The sequence below is a fragment of the Phaethon aethereus genome, assembly GCF_964289735.1.
Source record: "Phaethon aethereus genome assembly, chromosome: 2".
In the NCBI taxonomy this organism is placed as follows: domain Eukaryota; kingdom Metazoa; phylum Chordata; class Aves; order Phaethontiformes; family Phaethontidae; genus Phaethon; species Phaethon aethereus.
The window spans coordinates 105,449,426-105,469,924 of NC_138582.1; the positions used below are offsets into that span (position 1 = coordinate 105,449,426).

Sequence of the window (20,499 nt, forward strand, 5' to 3'; positions counted from 1 at the left end):
TAATCAGTGTACTGGTATGACAGCAAATAGAAGGGACAGCCAAAAACTTTATTAACACAGAGGAAGTCAGAGGACTGTTAACGTCCTTTCCCTTCAGGAAAGTGCCATAGCTAACATAACTCATGACAAGATACAGTTGAGCCAGCTTCTGCTTCTTGACTTGTTACCTGTTTGGATAGACTCACATTAATAGCATCTTCTATGTTTAGACAGGAAGGAGCACAGCATATTGGGTTTTCTGTATTAAACTGATACTGGTGTGGTTGAGTAGGCTAGAGATTTGCTTTGTGCCTAAAAGACACTATCCCTTTGAGGGCAGAATGTGTGTATATAAGTCCTCATATACTCCAAAGACACCAAAAGTAGAAATCTCTGGAAGTGAGGTCACTTATCAAATGGGAGACTAGGTAGAGACCCAGGATCTCTAAAACTTAGGAAAGAGATGTAGCCTACTTACAGCTTGACTAGAATACTTTTTTAAAAAGTGCTATCAGTTGTTTGGTTTTTTACTCAAACTTTGGAACATTCATATGGGATGTTTAACTTGTCTCAGAGGCTTGACACTGTCAAGTTTTCAGCAGAAATCTGGATAGTGACTTGTGAGCATCATTTTTTGATGTCTAGATGAATGTTGGTCTTTCTACCTATCTTACTTTACTCTTCTGTTTTATTGAAACGTGATGATAATTTTTACTACTTCTATGTTTCAAATGCAATATACCTTAATGTCATACCTTCCCTCACACCGTACCCCTCAAAATTCAGTCAGTAAGACATCTGTCTTAATCTTTTTTTTTTTTAACCCAACATGTGCAACTTCTTTCGAAAAGATTTTTCTCCTTAATGAAGCTGCTTGAAATAGTGATTACTGGTCCAAAGCACTTATGATACTAGGTGAGGGATGAACTCTGAGAAAATATTCCAGATAAAATGAGTTTAAGAATAGCAAAAAAAAGAATAAGTAAACTTGGAATTGGTTGACCTTAAGTATTGAGGCTACAAAACTACTTCAGAAACATCCATGAAAGTGTGTGGTAAAAATCTTCTGGGTTTTGGCACTTCTAATACTTGTTACAATATAGTTTAATTGTTTTTTCTATAGCATTGGTTTCATAGTGCATAACATGCTGTTTTATTTGAATTTTTTTTTTAATTATGCAATTTGCTGCTTTTTTGTGTGTGGCACTTCCATCATAATTGGATGGTATGCCATAATGGTGATTCCTGCAGACTGATCTCCAAATGTTTATGCTGACATTTCTAAAATTATATTTTAAAATGTAGCAGGGTGATCATAGGTGGCTTAGTATTTTAACAAATAAGTTTGGATGACTTGGAGATTAATACCATGTGTTTATTTTCTCTGAGCCAATTTGGAGAGCAAATACTAAGATCTGATAAAATACCGTTCTTTTCTCTTGGTTGCATACATGCAAGTTACCATGCTACTCTGATTGTGCAGTAGTTGCTACCTGGAAGCAATTTTAGTAACTTTATGTGCTAAGACAATTTTTAAGGCACATTTAATAGTTTTTTAATAATGTAAATATGACATCTGTCTTTGCATTTTTCTGTTTTAAATTTATGGGGCAGAAGAAATGTTTCTTCATAAATCTTCCAAACCATTTTTTTTTCCCAACTTTATCTTTTAGAAAAAAGGAATGCTCATTTTTTATGTTCTGATGAGATAGCTCATTTAAATTTCTAAAGCAATTTTTTCTGAACTTTATCCAACAGAGAGAATAGCCCTGCCATGTTTCCTGATACACACAGCACATTTCAGACAGCTCTGTTTCACCCAACACCCATTCATCCAAAGTCTCAACCTGGTCCTGAAGTTCGACTTTATGATCCTAACACTGGAAAGCTAATCAGGAAAGGTGCTCAGACCTCTGGCCAGTCAATGTACATCCAGTCTCCAGCTCCTCCAATCACCTTACCAGTCCACGGTGAACACTCATCCTTCAGGTACCTAAAGCATAGCTAAGAGTCACTTCAACTGTATTTTCAGATGCTGTAGTCAATTTAACTTATTATCTTTGCATTTGATCAAATTGTCATCTTTGCTGCAGTTACTTTGTTTGCTTTCTAAAAAGCCAAGGAAAAGAGTGAAAGTGAATAGCCAGCTGAAGTGAAATCAGGATGCTAGACTTCCAGATGCCTTTTATGCCTCACCTAAGTGCAGCTAGAAGCCTCAAAACAAATAAATGCACTGTGTAGTTTCTGCAGCCTAAGGAATACTGTCATAACTCATCTCTGAAGCAAGACAGCCTAATGTTTTTTTAACAAGTTTTAGAATACTTGGTTGTTTTTTTGTCTGTAAAATATATCTGATAGCATTTGCCTTTTGTTTATGAAATTTTCTTCTTCACCTAATTCCTTCAGACGGGACATTAGCTCTGTGTTTCATTTTGAAGAATATCATAAGATGGTGGAAGAGGGGTGTAGCTAACTGAATATTATTAAATAAGGCCATTTGAGTGCTAGTTAATAATCCTTAGATCACTAAATCAAGATACTAAAGCACCGGAAGAGGAGGCGGCCTGCTTTTTTAAGTACAAAGGCTAGCATCTGGACTTTGTCAAAATTTGTGGATTCGGTTAAGCTGCAACAACAACACTTGTCTTTTAAGGATGCATAAAATATCTAAAATTCATCCCTTAAGTATCTACGTAAAAGATCTAACTTTCTGGATTGCTAACAAGTTTAGCAAGACTTGTTGATTCCAGTGGTAAAGAAGTATCCAGTTGAAGACAAAGCTTTTCTCTTCATAAAATGTGATCAAAATTTCTTTGTACAACGTGATTAGAGTATAGCAGCTGTTATAAAGCAATTCAGTTTTCCAAACAACTACAAAAACACAAAGCGCAATTATAAATTCAGTTTTCTACCCTTCTTCTCCCTCCCCTGCCACTTTTACAGTGTATCACTTCTAAAGGTTCTGTATATTAGTGTAGCTTGTTATGTTTCCACTCTATCTTCCTGTTGCTAAATTATTTCAAAATACGTTTTTTTCACTTGTCATCTTTTTATAGGCTTTTTCTTATTTCAGCTTCCTTGTTTCTGTCAACACAAGTTTTCTGAGTCTCTTTTGTGAAGACATCTTGTTTTCAGTTCCTTTTTAACTGTGAATAATCAAGACAGCATGTATCTAGAGAGGAGGTGAAAAGCTTTTGGTTTTGTTTGTCAGTTATTGTGGAAAGGAATTTGTCTCAAAATAGAGCTGGGAAAGTTGTACACGTATATAATTGTCATGACGCTTCTAAGATGCCTCAATATGATGGTTTATGTTGCTATTAATGCAGCATTCAATGTTTTAAAAAGAATAGGTTTTGGTGTTTGTTCTACCTTTGTCAACAACTTAATGAAGAGTTATGTTCACACCTCTAAGCTTGTTTTTCTTTAATGCAGAGGTGCTTCTTCACTTGAACATCTTATGGAAAAGGAGATAAATATACTTCAGCTGTCCTTTTAGTTGAGTTTCTCAGAGCCCCAGCCAGGTTTTGGTGGTGGAGCAAGACTGTATCTCCTTTCTACTCCCTTATTTTATTTCACTTAAGCTTTTTTTTTTTTTGACTGTCAGTGCTCAGGGTTGAGATGCTTTAATCTAAAAAAGTGAATCCAATTAGTGCTGCAACTTCACCCCATAACTAAGCAGTTGTAAGAAAAGTGATTAGCGTAAGATATATGCTGGGAAATAGTAATTTCATGACCATTGTCTGTTGATTTGGTTCTAGTGGTAAAATTAGTGACCTGTAAACACTGATCTCTTAATTGGGGCTTGCCTATATTCCTCAGAGCAGTTCTGCTATCTTCAATTAAGGTGGTGAGGGGTGTCTTCGTAAAGCCTAGGAGGAAAGCAGTGCAGTGATCAAATACCACTTTAAGTACTTTTAAAGGATAAGGAAGTATAGTGCAGGCAGAGCACAAAGGCTGTGAAGAAGTAACAAAAAGCTGAATAGGAACAGTTTTGCTGTGTTTTGACTGAGCAGGAGCTGAGACAGGAGTACTGTATTGTCGCCTTGCTTTATCTTAATGCATATGTCAATGATAGCTTTTAAAAAAAACTTCACATCCGATTTAAAAACTGATGTGATATTTGACTTCAGAGAAAATGACCTTAGTGCAGCCCTTTCTTGGTAAAGGGCAATGTATTTTGTGTCCTGACAGCCTTCATGTGCTCGTATGTTCACTTCCTACAGAAAGATGAGAGTATTTGTAACTAAGCCTGCATTTAAGCAGAGTTAGATAAAGCTGTTGACACTCACAACTGCTCCTGTTGTGGGTGGATGTAGTCAAAGCCTCCAATAATCTTCTTTGACAGTTGCGAAAAACTTCATCTGATTCTGCATTTCAGACAGTGGGCAACAACATTGCATGGCTGCAAGAGGAAACCTTTGGGGAGATGGTAGCCACACGTGCATAGCAATGGTACTTGGTCTCTTACTGTAAGAATACACCTTGTGCTTAAAAGATAACCTCTTCCAAGGCTGATTACTAACAAGAGCTTCAAGTTATCCGAGTACCACTTCGTAAGAACTGTTTCAGTTCTCACTTTTATTATGTGTGGGTTCAATATTTTTAGTTTCTTTCTGGGATTCAACTTGAAAGATAATTTAAAATAGGATATGACTAGTTCGTATACCTGCATGCCATTTGCAGTGAAACTGTCACCAGGGAATTACAGATGGTTCAGTTAATGTGGTCGACATTTTGTGCGACAAGCATAGATCTTGCCATTGGGCTTGAGTCTGTGAGACTTGAACACCTGCTTTTTGTCATGGCTGTTGGAGCCTGCCTGGAAGGGTGGCAAAGATCTTGCGGCTGTACTGGGAGGGAAGGGAATGCAGTGCTGCTCAGTGTTTCTTGCTGATGACTGGCAAGAGCTCTTCTCTGTCTGAGAACAGGAAGGATTCCTCATTAAAAATAACCTGCATGTCAGAGGTTTAACACTTTGTATGTATCTTAACAATCTGCATTTTCATATGGAAACAGCATTCTACAAACATCACAGTAAACACTAAAGTTGTAACAGGTCGTGAGATGTGTAATGCAGCGTTGTCCAAAAAAAAAAGGCAAATGCTAATGGCATCTTGGACTAGAATAAAGAAAAAATAATATTACAAGTTAAATTCTAGTGAACACTAATAATACACTAACAGATGAGGCAAGGCTTAAAATATGGATTTAATTAACGTGAGAAGTTAAGTGGCACTCTGGTTTTAAACAATGCTAAGATGCACCAAATGTTTCATCTGAAGAGGTGTGTCAAGCAGATGTTGGTATCTGAAGCAATTCTTTAAGATTCTTATAAATTAATTTTACTTAGAGAATTTGTGTCTTTACATGCTCATTGTTACAATTTTTCCTATCTAATGTTATCAGTCTTGTTATGACATCAAAAATACAAAGTACCAAATTGAAATAATGAATGGAATTTAAATATTTTCTACATTTTCATTATGATAATGCTATATTAGCTTTTACCTTGTTGCTGTATCAATGAAAGTGTTAAGATGCTTGTTACTTCCACAAATGTTGAACTCACCCTGCATGTGGTGAGTTATAGCACACGTGCATGTCCTTGTGCCTGTAAGACTGGCAAGCACAAACCAACCTGTGCAGGGTTGAATATGGTGTTATTTTTGAAAAAGTACTCATGAGTCTCATCTGATTAGAAATAAATGTAAACTCCTGCATTTGTATGTCTTTAAATTTTAATCAACGTAACAAGCACCTGAAAATGTAAAGCCTGAAAAATGTCTTTGATAAAATAAAAATGTTTCTTACAAACCTTAAAGAAGTCTTTGTTTTATATTGCTTTTTGGAATGCTTTGGTGAGACATCCCAGTGTTTTTTTATCTAGCAGTAGTTGGAAAATACTGGGAAAAAAAGTCTGACAGAAACCTTTAGAAGCTATTCATACAGTTATTTTACTGTTAATATTTGTATATAATAATGTGGTCAAGGATAAGCGCACATTTTATTATGCAAAAGGAGGAGTTCTCACTGTCATCAGTATGATAATGTGTTCTTACAAAACATACTAGTTTTATTTCTACTCTAAGATGATCTGCTTGGCTGCCTGCTACATAACTTGTGTATAATTTTTGGTATGGTTAAGCTTGTTGTGTTTTTAATACAGTTGTGTAAGATGCTTATGCCTTTTATTTTGTCATTATCTGTTTTACTAAGTATGTAAATAGCATCACCACCTTTCTTTTGGCTAGGGTACCAATTAAAAAGGGTGGAAATAATATTTTAAAACATCCTTTTGGAAAATACAGTGGAATGCTGTATTTTTTTTTAACCTATGAAAGTTCTTGTCTGAGAGCAGTTTAATAGCAAAAGAAAACTGTGTGGTCTTCTAAAATAGAAGATATTGGGGGGAGGGGGGGTAGAAAAACCCAAACCTGTTAAGCTGTGATGAGAAACTCTTAACAGAAAAACAGTTTGGTTAGTTCAATTATACAACATTCCAATTGCTGTTTTGGCTTCATAAGAAATTCCCCTGTAAGAAATGACAGACATGAATTAATGTTTTGAATGCCCTATCTCCTGCACCTATTCATGGGATCTGACAGAAGAGAGATGTTTATTTGGGAAATATGAGCCCTCAGAATTAACTCGATTGACAGCTTTGTGTGGCTTTCATATTTCATATGTTCTGGGATTGAAGTACTGATGTAGAAAAAAATCTTGGTATTTAGATGATAACCTTTTAAGAAGCTGTCAAGTTCATGAGAGGAGAAACAATTGTGTAGAACCTTACCTGTGACTGGAGTTACATAATAATGGCTTTTTTGGGTGGGGCTGCTGATGTCAAGCTGTTTCTTGAAAATCCAGGCTTGATGAGAAGCAGCCATCCTGCGCTGAAACTCTTGTCAGCAGAGACCACGCTGTAGCCTCTCTCAATTGCCACCAGCCTCAGAAACAGCTTGATGGTATCTCACCTGGTAGTTACAACTTGAAACAGCTTTTTTATTTCAAATACAGTCACTTTTATACTTTCTTGGGGTAATCGTTCTCCACACACATAATCTTTGAGACCCATGAGCTTTATGACCTGAGGTCTTTGAATGGGATTCTGAGTGGTGCTGAGCTGCTGTAATGTGTTCCAGGAGGTTAATGTGACTGTCCAATATTCGTTAAACTGTATTGTGTAGCAGTTTTAGCTCCTACAAGTACTTAACAGTTAAGTAATATTCACAGAAGAAAAGTTACTCAAGAAAGGCGAAAGGCTCCTGCTGTTGTTCTAGATGTAGTCTTTCTCTTTTTATTATTGTTATAAAGCATTTCCCATGAAGTTATTATTATTTTTTCCATTTTTATGAACATTTTAACATTCCTTTTTGTATCTGCATGTTCTGGTTAAATACAGTAACTAACGAGGTAATAAAATACAAGCTAAGAGAAAATGCTACTATATTTGAATACACGAGCCAAAAAGAAATATGGTCTGTTTTGCATCTCATCCAGGCTTAGCATCTGGGAAATGTCTGAAGATTGAGGCTGCAGAAATGAGCTTTCTAGTGTACTTTGAGACTCAAGAATACCAGCATAACATAGATCAGGAAAAATATACTGGAATGTAAGAATTGTTTCCTGAATGATAAATGTGTCAAGTGATGGACACTTGAACACAAACCTTAAAATATTTTAAGGGCAATGCATCTGCAGCTAGCGAAGCAATTGGCTTCAAGAAGGATTTTATGGTTACTTACAAGAACAATGGGAAGGCAAGAGAGAGTGAGTACCTTGTCAAAGGTGGAATAAGACCTTCAGCCATCAGACTGAAAATAAAAACAATCATTAGGAGACTTATCTTTCTTCCGTTGATGAACACAGAATCCTATGAAACAAAATTGTAGATATTCAGCAGTCATAAATTGTTTGTAGGATTTTATTTCTAGACAAGCTGTAAGTCAAGTAAATCTTTCTTATGTGGGACCCCTGAAATTTTTCAGAGTTGTTCAACCACATCAGCAGCAGATGTTTGAAGAAGACCTACCAGCAAGTGAAAATGAAGAGCAGCCTGGTCCATCTAAGCGGAAACGCCAGCCAAGTATGTCTGAGACAATGCCCCTGTACACCCTGTGTAAAGAGGATTTAGAGAGTATGGATAAAGAGGTGAGCTTAACTAATTCTGACAGGTTTCTAACGTAATGATTGTTAGTTATGCATAACAGTTTAACTTCTGTTAAATTATATGTGTATGAGAACTGACCTTGTATGCCACTACGGTAACTTCAGATAAAAGCCACAGCAGACCAAGAAGTACAGTTCAGTCTAAAATGTAGTTCTGTTCTGCAAAGCAATCTTGAATTCAGGAATGGGAGTACTCTTGTGTGTAAATAGGCCTGTAATTTAAGTAGAGCTTTGTCATGTAAAACACATTATCACATTTGCTGTGTGTTTAGCTTTGCCAGGTGTCACTTTAAACTTTTTTTTTTATGTAAATCTTCAAATACTCTGAGCAAAACCAGTGGTGGGATGGGAGAAGAGATGTCTGTAGATGTAAAAGGTACAGGCTGTAGAGAAGATCAGGGAGCCAAAGGGGAGCATGGAGCCTCATTATGCCTAGACATGTAGTTGCAGTGCTATTAAATCATGGTTCTGCAGGTGAAGGGAGCTTTCTGTTACAGAGTGAACTGTACTTTTTTTCATACAAAAACACATTTGAAATTCATTGTGAACCTCTAGCAGCTGCTATTTTTCACTTATCCTTGTGTGTGCTTTTTTTCAAATGAGCCACCATCTTACAAATGATACATAGAGGAAAAAAATACCTATCATTGCACACCATGTTTTCATGAATTTCTTACACTGTGTGTGATGTTACTATAAAACCTAGTGACCCTGGAGCTTGAATTCATCTTTGAGCTTAGATCATTCACTGGGGTGGGCACAGGAGTGTATAACTTGCCAGCTTCTGGCAGTAAGTTGATTATAAGGTTCTAGCCATAACAGGCCATAAGAGTTACCTTCAGAAAATATACTAGAAGCGTGAGAAGGGAACTGCATATTTCAACAAGGAAAGAAAGAGTTTATGTATACAGCATAGCATAATTTTGAGATATGCTGTTGCTAAAGAGGTCCTGGACAAACTTTGAGCTAGAATTCTAGGGAAAGGTCCAATAACTTTCAATCACTGTGATCTACTCTGAACTTTGGATGAGTGCAAGCTTTTAACTTTACCCAGTAACTCTTGGGAGTTGACGACTTTTGATTTCTTTTGCTTTTTGTTCCAAAGTATTTTGCACATTTGATCTCAGACTTTCACAAGAAATAGTCTGTCTTCTTGTCATGATGTCAGTCCCTGAATCCATCTGTGTCTTCCTTCTGTGTTTCAGTAGTACTTGAAGCAAATTGTTATTATACGTTGTTTTTATGGTTTTTGTGTACTAACATTTTTCTAATAGTGTGACTTTCAGAAAACATTAATGAATTGCTGTTGCAATGTGTGCGCTGAGCCAAAAGAAAGTGTGCATGTTTTCCAGGATTACTGCACAAAGTATTTATTGTTCTGTTTTTAAAGATACTGTTTAGGGACCTTGTTAAAAATCTGAATCTTCTGGCAGTGTCTGTTTTGTGAGTGATGGTTCTCTATGCAGCTACAGTTAGACCACAGAAATTGAAGTTTTTCTACCTGTCCTACGTATATAAACATCTTAAATTATGATGATTTGTTTTTAGATTATGCTTTTACTTAAGCTGTGTATTATGTTTGGAAACCAGACTACATGAACTTCAGAACAAATGAAGCTCAAATTTAGTGCAGTTATTTTTCCATAGTTGACTTAGCTTTGGTTCCAGGAGTATGATTTGAGGTTATAGTTGCTGCAAAAAGGTTTCCCTTCCACCAGTCTCTGTTCCTACCCCTGTCTCTATTAGACTTACATTTCTCTGATCCTCAGGCAGCTGAACCAGTAGAAACTCTGTACTTTTTTTTTGGCGGGGGGTATGTTTTGGGTTGGTTTGGTGGGGAGGGGCATGAGAGTTTCTAGTATTTTAACTCCCTAACACGGTTTGATCAAGGATCAAACATTAGCACTGTCAAGGAGAAGAGGGCACAGAGGACACATATCGGGAAGGTTGAACTGGACATGGTAGTGCCAGCAGGTTTTCATCTCCCGGGAGCTGTAGAGACAGCCAAGGGAGACTAGCCTTGGGACTGCTAGCATCACCTTGGTAAAGATAATGTATTCATATGCAAGAAACGTAGTGTAAGTAATAAAACAGGATTTTATGGGGTTGTGTGGGAGTACACTTACGAAATGGAGAGGATGTGTGGTAACATAGTCCATAAAATATAAAAGTTTAGCAGAGCATACTCAGGAGATTCTACTGCCGGGAACGTTATCAAATAAAGTGAAAATAAGCATGATAAGGATTGCCAGTTAGTGCTCAGTTCAGTCTGGTGATGCTGTGGCTAGTTTGACTTCCATGGAAAGGTGTTTGCCTGCATCTCATTCTTTATCAAAACATGTTCAAGGGTGAGAACTTTTCTGCAATCACATCACTAAGAGGTGTGAAATTTCTGCTTTCTGCCACAAAAACGCTTTTGCTTCATTTGTATCCATTCTAGTGGCTATTCCAGCCACAAGATCTACAGCTGATTGCAGACTGTCTTGGTGGAGTTGAGGGAGTCTTGTTTCAGTCACAATGGTGATGTCTTGCTACAAGAGCTAGTTCCATTGGGGTTAGGAGTATGTGGTCCAGGAAGGGTGAGAGCAGGTTACGGTGTGACTTTGCTGCAGTGTAAGCCAACCCAAGTCTCAGCTGCTGTGTTCCTGCCCCTGAGCTACTGGTGATAATCATGGGACCATATGGCAAGCCAGTTCAGGGAGCTGATTTGGTCAGAAAAGATCACTTTCCAGGTTAATCTTTATCATTGCCAGCTTCCTGAAATAAGTCGCAATTGCCTTTGCATGAGTGGTAGTGTCGGGAGCAGGCAGAAGATGGGAAGAGCTTGGAATGAGCAGTGAAAGCAGAACTGCAGCCTTCTAGCATTAAAACTGCATCCTCAGTATTTCTGCTGAATTCCCTGGAAAATTCAGATAAGGATATTTACTAGATCAAAAGGAGTCTTCTAGCTTTAGGCACTGGGTTTTGGTTTTTGGTTTGGGTGGGTTTTTTTTTCAATGAAATGAAATAGGAAATGCAAGTGTTTATATATATTGTTTCTGTGGATGTAACAAGCAATAAATAACTCTTCTGCACTTAATATCGAAAGGAAATCTTGCTTTTTATTTGCAAAAATCTCTGAAAAGTCCACACAGCCCCAAGCAATACAGAATTTGCATGTAGTTTATACATGGGAGAGTTTTGTTAGAAGAATCAAGATGGAAGCCAATAAAGAGAATGTAGTTATTATTTATTCCCAAACTAAATCCCTTTTCATCCTTAACCTATTTAAACATCTGTTTGTCGCTCTTTTTAGTAAAAAAAGCAGTATCTGTTCCAATATTCTGTGGGGAAGAACTGCCATGGATAGGCATCTCCACTAAAATTTGATCTTAGATGGATTTTTATCTTTTATTATTTTTGCTGTAGTTGTGCTATGGATACCAAATAAGTCAAAGGAAATTAATAGCATTCCAGCTATTGGGTTGCAGTTTAAGGTTATTTAGCCTTTTGTATCTTTTTCAGTGCTAAAAATCTGGGAGACCAGATCCAATGGTATCTTCTTTTCCTTCTGACGTGAGGGACCATTTGAACTTTAGGAAATGTGCAAGAACAAGAGTATTCAATGTAATAGGATTGCCATTCAAAGGGCAATTGCCAAATCAGAGCAAGTGTATAAGGAATGGATCCCTACTTAGGAAATACACAGCCTGGTAATGCTGCTGCCTCACAGTTGAGGGAACATTTCCCCCCTTTCTTTTCTCTGCTAGTTAGATGCAGATGCTTCATAACTGGTTGCTGCTGTTTGCTATGGAATGGTAAAGGGAAGAAGAATTAAATGCTGCCAGTTAAATTAGCTTGTTTATAATTTTTAAAGGCCTGGATAAATTTTTGTTTTTAAATAACTGATTGTGTGATATATAACATGCAAAAGATTATTCCATAAAAATGCTGTTTATATCGGATTGTATCTCACATGCTGTAATCTCCATGGTATGTTGCTGGCTTCACCAAAGAGCAAGGATTGAAAACCATCTTTAAAGAAAAGGTTTCCAAGCAATCAAATGCAGTCAATAATAACTAACTAGAAATATCTGTTCCATAATACCTATTCCAGGGTGATACTTGTTTTCTCAAAACCAATAACCTCTCTTACAGGGAAGGTGCCTACTTTTCCTTTCACTGGCTGTGTTGAGAAGTGTTGCAAAAGCCTGTTCTGTAGGGAGAAAGAGGTGCACTGTCTGCAGGTCTTCCCGTCCTCCGGTACAGCAGGGGTCCACTTGCCCACCTGCTTACCATAGAGGTACAGGAACGTTCATTGCCTGCTTTTGGTGTGATTGTGTGGTGTCATCATCCTTCCCCTGGGCTAGGTGAAAGTTGCTGACCTACCAGTCACTGCAATGTTGTGCAGGTCTGCTACAGTTTACTGACAAAAACCAGAAAGTGAAATCCAGGCTTCAAATGACTTGTGTTTGTTTCCAGAAATAAGATTTATTAGCTAAAGCAAATTGCACAAAGGAAGGTAACGGCATACAAATCATGTGAAGACATACACGTGTCTTTCCATTCATAATTTATTATGTAAGTACAAGGTGACGTGCAGCTCTCCTTCCCAGAGGTGACTCATGGATCATCTTGTGAGGATATTTCTTTCTAATCTTAATGCTTTTGTGTCCTATGTGCTATAAATAAGCTGTGTTTGTTTTTACATATGAATTGCTTCCTGATGGACCTTGACTTTGCTTTTCTGTAAAATTTATTCTTTCTTCATGGATATTTGCTGCAGATGCAAAAGGTGATATTTAACCCCATGCATTCTTTTAAAAAATGTTTAATTGAATTGGCTTTATATAATCTTCAGGATTTTCCCTTTCATAATTAGGTTGACATTCTTGTGAATGATAAATCACTTGTCCATATAAGTAAGCAAGGTCAAGATCTTTCATTCCTCTCTTGGCTAGAAATTATTCTTTTGTGTGTTCCTTTAAGAGCTGTGGCTGGTAGTACAGTTTTGTTTGTTTTTAGTTAATTTTCAGGTGCTTTCTAATTCACCAGACTGTGTAAATAGTAGAAACGGCTAGAAAGATTCCAGGATGCTCCCTTATAAAACGCCAGGGACAAAGGAAAAAGAAATGACCCTCTTGGCTTTTCTTCCCCCACCCTGCCCTGTGAATTATGAGCCTGTGCTGAGCTCAAGATCCTGTGTCTCTTGCTCACCTATAGGCTGCTGCCACATCCATGGTAGGCTGGAAGCAACGGTAGAAGGCAGACAGCCATGGGTACTTATCTGTCACTGTCAACCCTTGCAGGACCAGTCTCGGGCAGATACCCAGTACAGGCTTCACCGACTGGAAGTTCAAAAAGGAACTTCCAGTAAGGCAGTAAGATTTCAGTAAGACTTAAGTTCAGTAAGGCAGAAAGATTTCTAATTACGTTTTGCTGTGCCTTCTCATCCAAGATGGCCTGGGATTACTAATGTCCTGGAACGGCTGTGCACATGTAGTCTACTAGTTGTATGATCCTTATACTTTTGTGTTTATTACCATGTTTTTGCCAGGGTGTTTGAGAGCAGCATTTGTATCTTTGTCAAGTGTCATCATCTCTGCCATCTAAGATATATTTGCTGGTTTAAATTCCTCTCAGTTTAGGACTTGGGAGAGGGGAAGAGGAGTGAATCTGATACCAGTCAGACCTCCAGCTTTCCCGTCTCTCACTTCAGTTAGTGGAGCTGCAATGATTCCTACCATCTGGCTGAGTATGTACTTAGCAGCTGCAAAGTGACCACATTGCAAAGGTATGTTCTGTGCATCAGTGCATTTAAGTATACAGAGTTTTCTTGAGTGGGAATTGCCTAATGAACTACTCTCCCATCAAAATGGTTCTACTGATTTGCTACATATTAGGCACATTCTTTTCCTTTTAACTAAGTTGGAATTTATGTGCCCTATATGAAGACTGAAATTACAACTTTCTGCTCTTACATAAGGCCATTTTGTCACTCTACATTTTGCTTTCATCTAAGCAGATTTATCCCTTAATTTCTGATTTGTATTTTAAGTTACTGGCTATACCATGCAGTGAATTAAGCAGCACTGTTTTTCTCCTTCAGTTTAGTGAAAGCCATTATCTCAGTAAGTGGTTAGCCACTTGGTTAGTTTAAAAATACTAATTTAATGCAGAGGATGTGGTCTGTAGTGCAAAATAATAGCTGCCTGGGGCTCACTTGGACACTGCTTTGCACATTAACAGTTCTTTGGATTTCCACAACTACATTTCCCATACTGAATTTCTTGTGTGACACCTTAACATGTAGCATATCATAAACCATACAGATGCCAAATTTTAGCTAACAGTCTATTCTTACAAATTGTAGCCTTTTTTGAAGTTAAAAGAATGAGTGTGTGTGTACGCTTGCTGTTGTCAGTGATTTGTCGTCTGGGTACCTTGGCCCTTGGATGTTATGAGGTCTGCTTTACAGTTATTAGACTGCTTCTGCTTGAGCTGAACTTTTAAAAATTAAAAAAAAAACATTTTTTTGAGGTAACTGTTGGTGAAAGTGTATGTAAGGAGAAGTAGCAAAGGTAAATGCACTACTTGTCATCACATACTTAGGAAACAGTAAGAGGTTGTATGAAAACAATTGCCAAAACATCTTGTGGCATAAGCAGACCTGAGGACACTCGGACTGACTGGCCTAGGTCCGCTGCAGGCATCAGTGCTTCCCGGTGCCGTTTTCTCACCTACGGACCTCCTGGCACCTTCCTTCACACACTGGCTCCCGCGTCCCCGCCGGCTCCCGCGTCCCTGCCAGCCCTGTGTTCTGGCTGGCTTCCCCCGCACAGAAAAGCAGGTAAGCGTGGAAGCTGGAGAAATTCCAGCTCTCCAGCTTCATCAGCTTTTCATTTTCAGAGTGGAGTGCTTATTACCAAATGGCTTAACCTAGCAGGACTAAATGTGTTGCTTGCTTTTCTGGGGTTAGTTTCCTGGAGAGAAACGGTGGGGCTGTGGATGCTGGTCAATCTTTGTGGAGCACTTGCTGTGGTGTGGTGGCTGGCTGATGCATCAAGAACCCTGTTACTTTGTTTTGTAATGAACATAGCCTAAAATTGTTGTAAAACAAGAAAAGTATTTTTACTGCTTTCCCCTGTTTAAGATTTTTACATTCATCCGTCTGTAATATGGTTAAATAACACACAAGTAATTGAGCATTAAAATATTATGTTAAATCACTTATTTCACCCATATCTCATCTAATTAGTAGAGAAAACCGAGTAAAGTTGTCCAATACTATTTTTAATAGTTTGGCAATGAGAATCATCAGTGTAGAATTAAGAGATCAGTACAATGGGGTGGAGAGAAGAAAGACAAGGACTTAAAAGGAGCTGGATATTAGTTGTTTGTTTCTGCCTTTCTTTATGTTTTGCTTTGAAGAATTCATTTTCCACTTAAAATTGGAAAAAAAAAATCTAAAAAGTTGCAGTGCATTTCTATTTATTTTTAATTACAGGAGATACATGTTTTAAAAAAAAAAAATCAGTATTGGTCATGTTTAAGCTGCAGGTAAATCATCCTGACCAGAAACATTGACACTCTGTTATTCAGCTAATTGAAAGAACACTGAAAGAAATGCACTGTAGATAAGGCTAGTGAAATTGGAATGGATTATCAACATGTGAAACGTGTTTTCCTTTTCTTTTTGTCTGATACTTATCTGCAGACCATTAGTTTATGAACTAATTGCATAAAGCTGGTTATCTGCTAGTTTTAGGTCCAAACTTGCCCTAGCAGCTTTTTAAAGTGTTTGTAAAGAGTTTTTATGTATATCACAACTGATTACCAAGATAGGAAAAGGATTTCTATCTAGTTTGATATTATCTCAAGTAGGCAATCAATTTTGCATGGCTTCTGTTTTTCTACAGTTTGCTTAGAAAAGATTTAAGTGCAGTTTCTGGTATACTTAGACATCGTATTTTCATTTTAGAGTTATTTTTGTGAGCTTATATGCCATGAGGGAATACAGGAAACATATTGGAACCTTTTGGCATTCAGATGGCACACTGTATAAATATCTGCATTTCGTAGACAAAAATGGAAACTACCTATATACATACGGATTAGTTTGACACTCATGACAAGTTGTTAATTAAAAGGTGATATTATATAGAATCTTGTGCAAAATGAACATGATCAGTCAAATTCTTGGTGAGTCAGGCTATTCTTAGAAGAAAATAGAAGAAAACCTATGATTGAGACTAATTACCTTTTTTTTATGCCCAGATATTTTAACAGGTAATTTAATAATGAGATAGGTACAAATGGTTGTGCTACGATGGGCTGCACCAAATGGACATCACCTAAAGAAGCAGTTGTGCTTACTTCAGAGCTGACCTCTTTTTGAGGAATCTGAAAAAATTTATGGTCAATAAGATTGCCTGAGGTTTTTTCTGGATTTTCTGTTTATTCTATTGACAATCAGTCAAAGATTGATGTGATTTACTTGTGAACAAAGATGCTTCTGCTATCTTACATATTCTTCATACTTTTCTGATTCAGATCCTCTGCCATTCTTCCAAAGGTGTTCTCAAAATTGTTTCATTGTAAGTAATTTCGGGTTTTTAGAGGATTTTGTCATAAGTTACTGAGAAAAGTAGCATCTTTTTACACGTTGCTATCATTCTGCTAGGGACAGAGTAAAAATTATTATGCAAATAAGATTAAATCTAAGCTCTGTATATTAGTTTCTGCAGATATGAACAACTTTGGCTTTTAAAGTATGCCTGGTTATGTAGAAAATTCATTATTCTAATTTTTTCATATGAAACGGAAAGTAGGCCTATGAAGCTTCCACCTCTAGAATGTATGTGCAAAGTGATTAAAAAAAAGTGAAGGTTTACTATTCTATAGGGAAGAAGGCTTTTCCATATATTGTTTGGTTTTTCTGCCAGTGCTGATAGTACATTATGTATCTGCAGCCTTCTGTGCTTGGCGTTGGGAACGAGAAGCTGTAAGCCTTTCTCAGCTGTTTGCTTGCTCACTGGAAATGGAGCAAAACTTCTTTAAATAGAGTTCAATAACCTCGTTTTAACATATGTGTCTTCCTCCATACTCTAAATCATATGCAGCTAGGCTGTCAACACTAATTGGCCACAGTTAAGAATGAGTTGTCTGAGCCATGTTAAACAATTTGCAAGCTGATACCTAACATAATTTTGAGCAGCTGCATATAGAGCCTGATTGAGCCTCATCACAAGTCTAACATGTTTTTACATTTAAATTTGAGCTGTTTATTCTCTATGAATGATATTTAAAAGTGTCTACTCAAGTTCTGATCTAAGTCTGAACTGTTTCTTCATAACTATTATTTTTGTTTTATCAAGATGCCCTGATACTTGTATTTCAACACAAGAATAAATATAGCTATGCAATAGAGCATAATATAGATTAAGTGCCATGGAGAATCTTTACAAACACTTGAATAATGCTAGTCTGCAACAATTATTTACATATTTAATTTGTGTTTGGAATTCTGGGGTTATAAAAATGCAAGTCCATTTTGGTGACAAAAAGGCCAGGTTATTTATAAATGCAGCATTGAATGACAGTTTGTACTATTACCCTTTAATCAGCTGTTCTTGATCAGTTACCATAAGGTGACTTAGTTTTAAATTGAAATTATGTGTAATTGCAATTACTCACTTCTAAGACATCTTTGAGATAAAATATCTTTCCTTTGCTTTGGTAGTCTTTGTTCTTGTCAAGAACCAGCTTCAGAGAGCAGTGAATATAGCCACTCAGCTCTGCCTCTGTGTGATAATCCTGCAGCTGCAAGTGTTCTAGCTCCTGTGTCAGCATCACCAAGAATATTTCCATTCCATGTACAACTTTAACAGAGATAATGAAAAGCTGCAGAACTGGAGCCCCCTTCTGATGTAAAAAAATTCCCTGCTGCAATGCAGTCACGAAATTAATAATTACCTGAATGGCCATGCTACTATAACTTTTTCATGTCTGCAGTAGTGGTGTTAATTTTAGATTTTTGAGAGAATGTTGTTGTTACTCTGTATTGTTACAGTTTTTGTATATGAGCTTGCACTTTCTTTTTGCCAGGGGTCACAGTCAGCTGTAGACAGTATTCTGTCACTCCTGATAGTAAATATGATGATACCACTTTCTCAGAGATGAACACAGGCAGCTGCCTAGCTCAGATATTTTAGCACTCCAACATCAAACTTGCTTCATCGCAGAGGTATTGAGGACTGGATATAGCTGGCATACCAGGACACAGAGATCATACTAGAACCTGCATAGTATTCATCACCTTAATATTGGGCTTGTTCTAGGAACTGACCACTCTTCAGCTGCTGGGCTTATCTTTCACTGTGTTTTGGATTGTTTTTTTCTTTTTTTTTTCCTTAACTTATTCCATGCCTAATTTTGGCCATTGCATGGTCTAGCTATGCAGGACACTTGCACATACACAGTGCTCGTATTTCTTCACAACTTCACTTAAAAGCTACATGCTCGATTGTATGGAGTCTTTTTGCAGTCCCATTTCCCAGTTCAGCAAAAACTATTTCAAAGCTGAGCTGTCTTCACTGTCATCTTTAAGTTTCTAGTAAAGCCCATTCAGAAAGAGTTTTTCCCAATGCTCATTATTTGAGGTGGCTTTGTTAGCTTGAGCACATTGATGAATGTCTCTTGGCTCTTGTGATAACGACACCAAGCTAATCAGGCTTACTGAAGAAGGCAGCTCATTGACAACAAAGCAATGCTTCAAGAAGCCTTCTGATGTCTGGCAATGCTAATGCTAAACTTAGGTTAAAATTAGTAAGTCGTGGCAGATCCAAGCTGGCTCTGCTTATAGCTGCTTTGGATCAGAGTGGGTTTACTAGCTTGTTCATAGTATGTGTGAATAAATCTATACTGAACACAGCATATCTGTGTTTATATAGCAGCGTTTTTGAGCTAGTAAGCCCTACTGTATCCCAATTGCTTTACACAGCAGTAGTTTAAGTTCCTTTGCAGCTGTGATACCTGTAGAAAACCTGTACTTGCAGATAAATGAAAGCAGATTTTTGCCTGTCTTTTGTTCTCACCTTAGTATTTTCAATTTCACTTGGTAGACTATGACTTCTGAACAGCTTTTATATGATGCTGAACAAGAAGCTCAGGAGTTCAACATGAAATGCATTTTTTTCTGAAATGGAAAAAAACTTAACTTTTCTCTGAAATATCTATTTAGTGATAAATATTTATTCAGTCTCTCAAAGTAAAAGATACCCTTTCAGTTAACCTTGGGATGGCAAAACCTAGCACTGTGCTAACAGAGTTGTTAAAACATCTGGTAACGAGTATTCATTGTGAGAAAGCTTTGAAACAGCTGAGATGCAAAAAATACTTGGGGTTTTTTGTCTGCATGCTGTGTACACCTGAAACTTTGTTTGTGTTTGTATATATCTTTTTAGGGTGAGGATTATTTGTGTACTCCTATCTGTATCTTTTGGAGTAAAGTCCATAGCTGTGACTGTTACTCTACAAAGACAATGTTTTCTGATCATGATAATGTTCAATAACATACTGCATTTTTGGTTGCAGCATTTCAGGAGTTTGGTGTTTGTCTCTGAGCTGAAGCACATTGGAGCCTTAAATGTAATCTAAATAATCTGTAATTCAGGTTGAAGTGACTGGAAATTAGTTCAAATCAAGCTTCCTCCCAGTCTTGGATTTCTTACTTTAATGGAATAACCAAATGGGATAAGTCCTGAATGGTTCTCAGAGGTTTTCAAGGATAATATGCTAAGTGTACTTGCAGGTTGGCTACAGCATTAACTAGTGACTTTGGGGATGACTTGAAAGAGAATGTGTAGATAAGTATCCTGCTACATTTTTCCTAAAAGCTGCAATTTTTTGTTTAGAAGTGCAGGCTGCAAACACCTTTATGACTTTTCATATGGAAAAAAAAAAGATTATTTTAAAGCTCTTCCACCAACCAGTTCAGTGGAGAGTGTGAGTATATAGACAGAACTATCCCATTCTCTTTCTAAAACCAATTGGACAGACAGCAAGCTAGATTGATGGAGGAAGCCAGCCTACATGTGTTCAGAGCTGCCTCTGTGTGAAGAAACATGATACCAACTGGGCCAGAGTGGGAGTAAATTTTAGCAGTAGATTACACTTCATCCTAGTTTTTGTTATCCAGGAATCCCGTTGCATTTTAGGTTAGGGTAATCAATATGCTATCCTCTACAAAATGCTCGTGAAGGTAAACACTGTAATAGGTATGTTCAGTGTCTATGGATTTTTACATTTTTGTTTTGTGTTTTCAAGTGGAACTTCATGAGAGCAGATGCTGTCAAGAGGGCACTTGAACAT

General features: G+C 37.3%; 1 protein-coding gene across 1 annotated transcript in view; it reads left to right on the plus strand.

Annotated features, from left to right (window-relative positions):
* The window catches only part of CTDP1 (CTD phosphatase subunit 1), a gene marked incomplete at its 3' end in the record, with an annotated part of 95,301 nt that overhangs the window by 24,412 nt on the left and 50,390 nt on the right, over positions 1-20,499 (plus strand). Inside the window, exons 9-10 of the mRNA XM_082015510.1 lie at positions 1,738-1,968; positions 7,968-8,130. Of these exons, the coding sequence (XP_081871636.1) occupies positions 1,738-1,968; positions 7,968-8,130 (394 nt within the window). The remainder of the gene's footprint in view (positions 1-1,737; positions 1,969-7,967; positions 8,131-20,499) is intronic.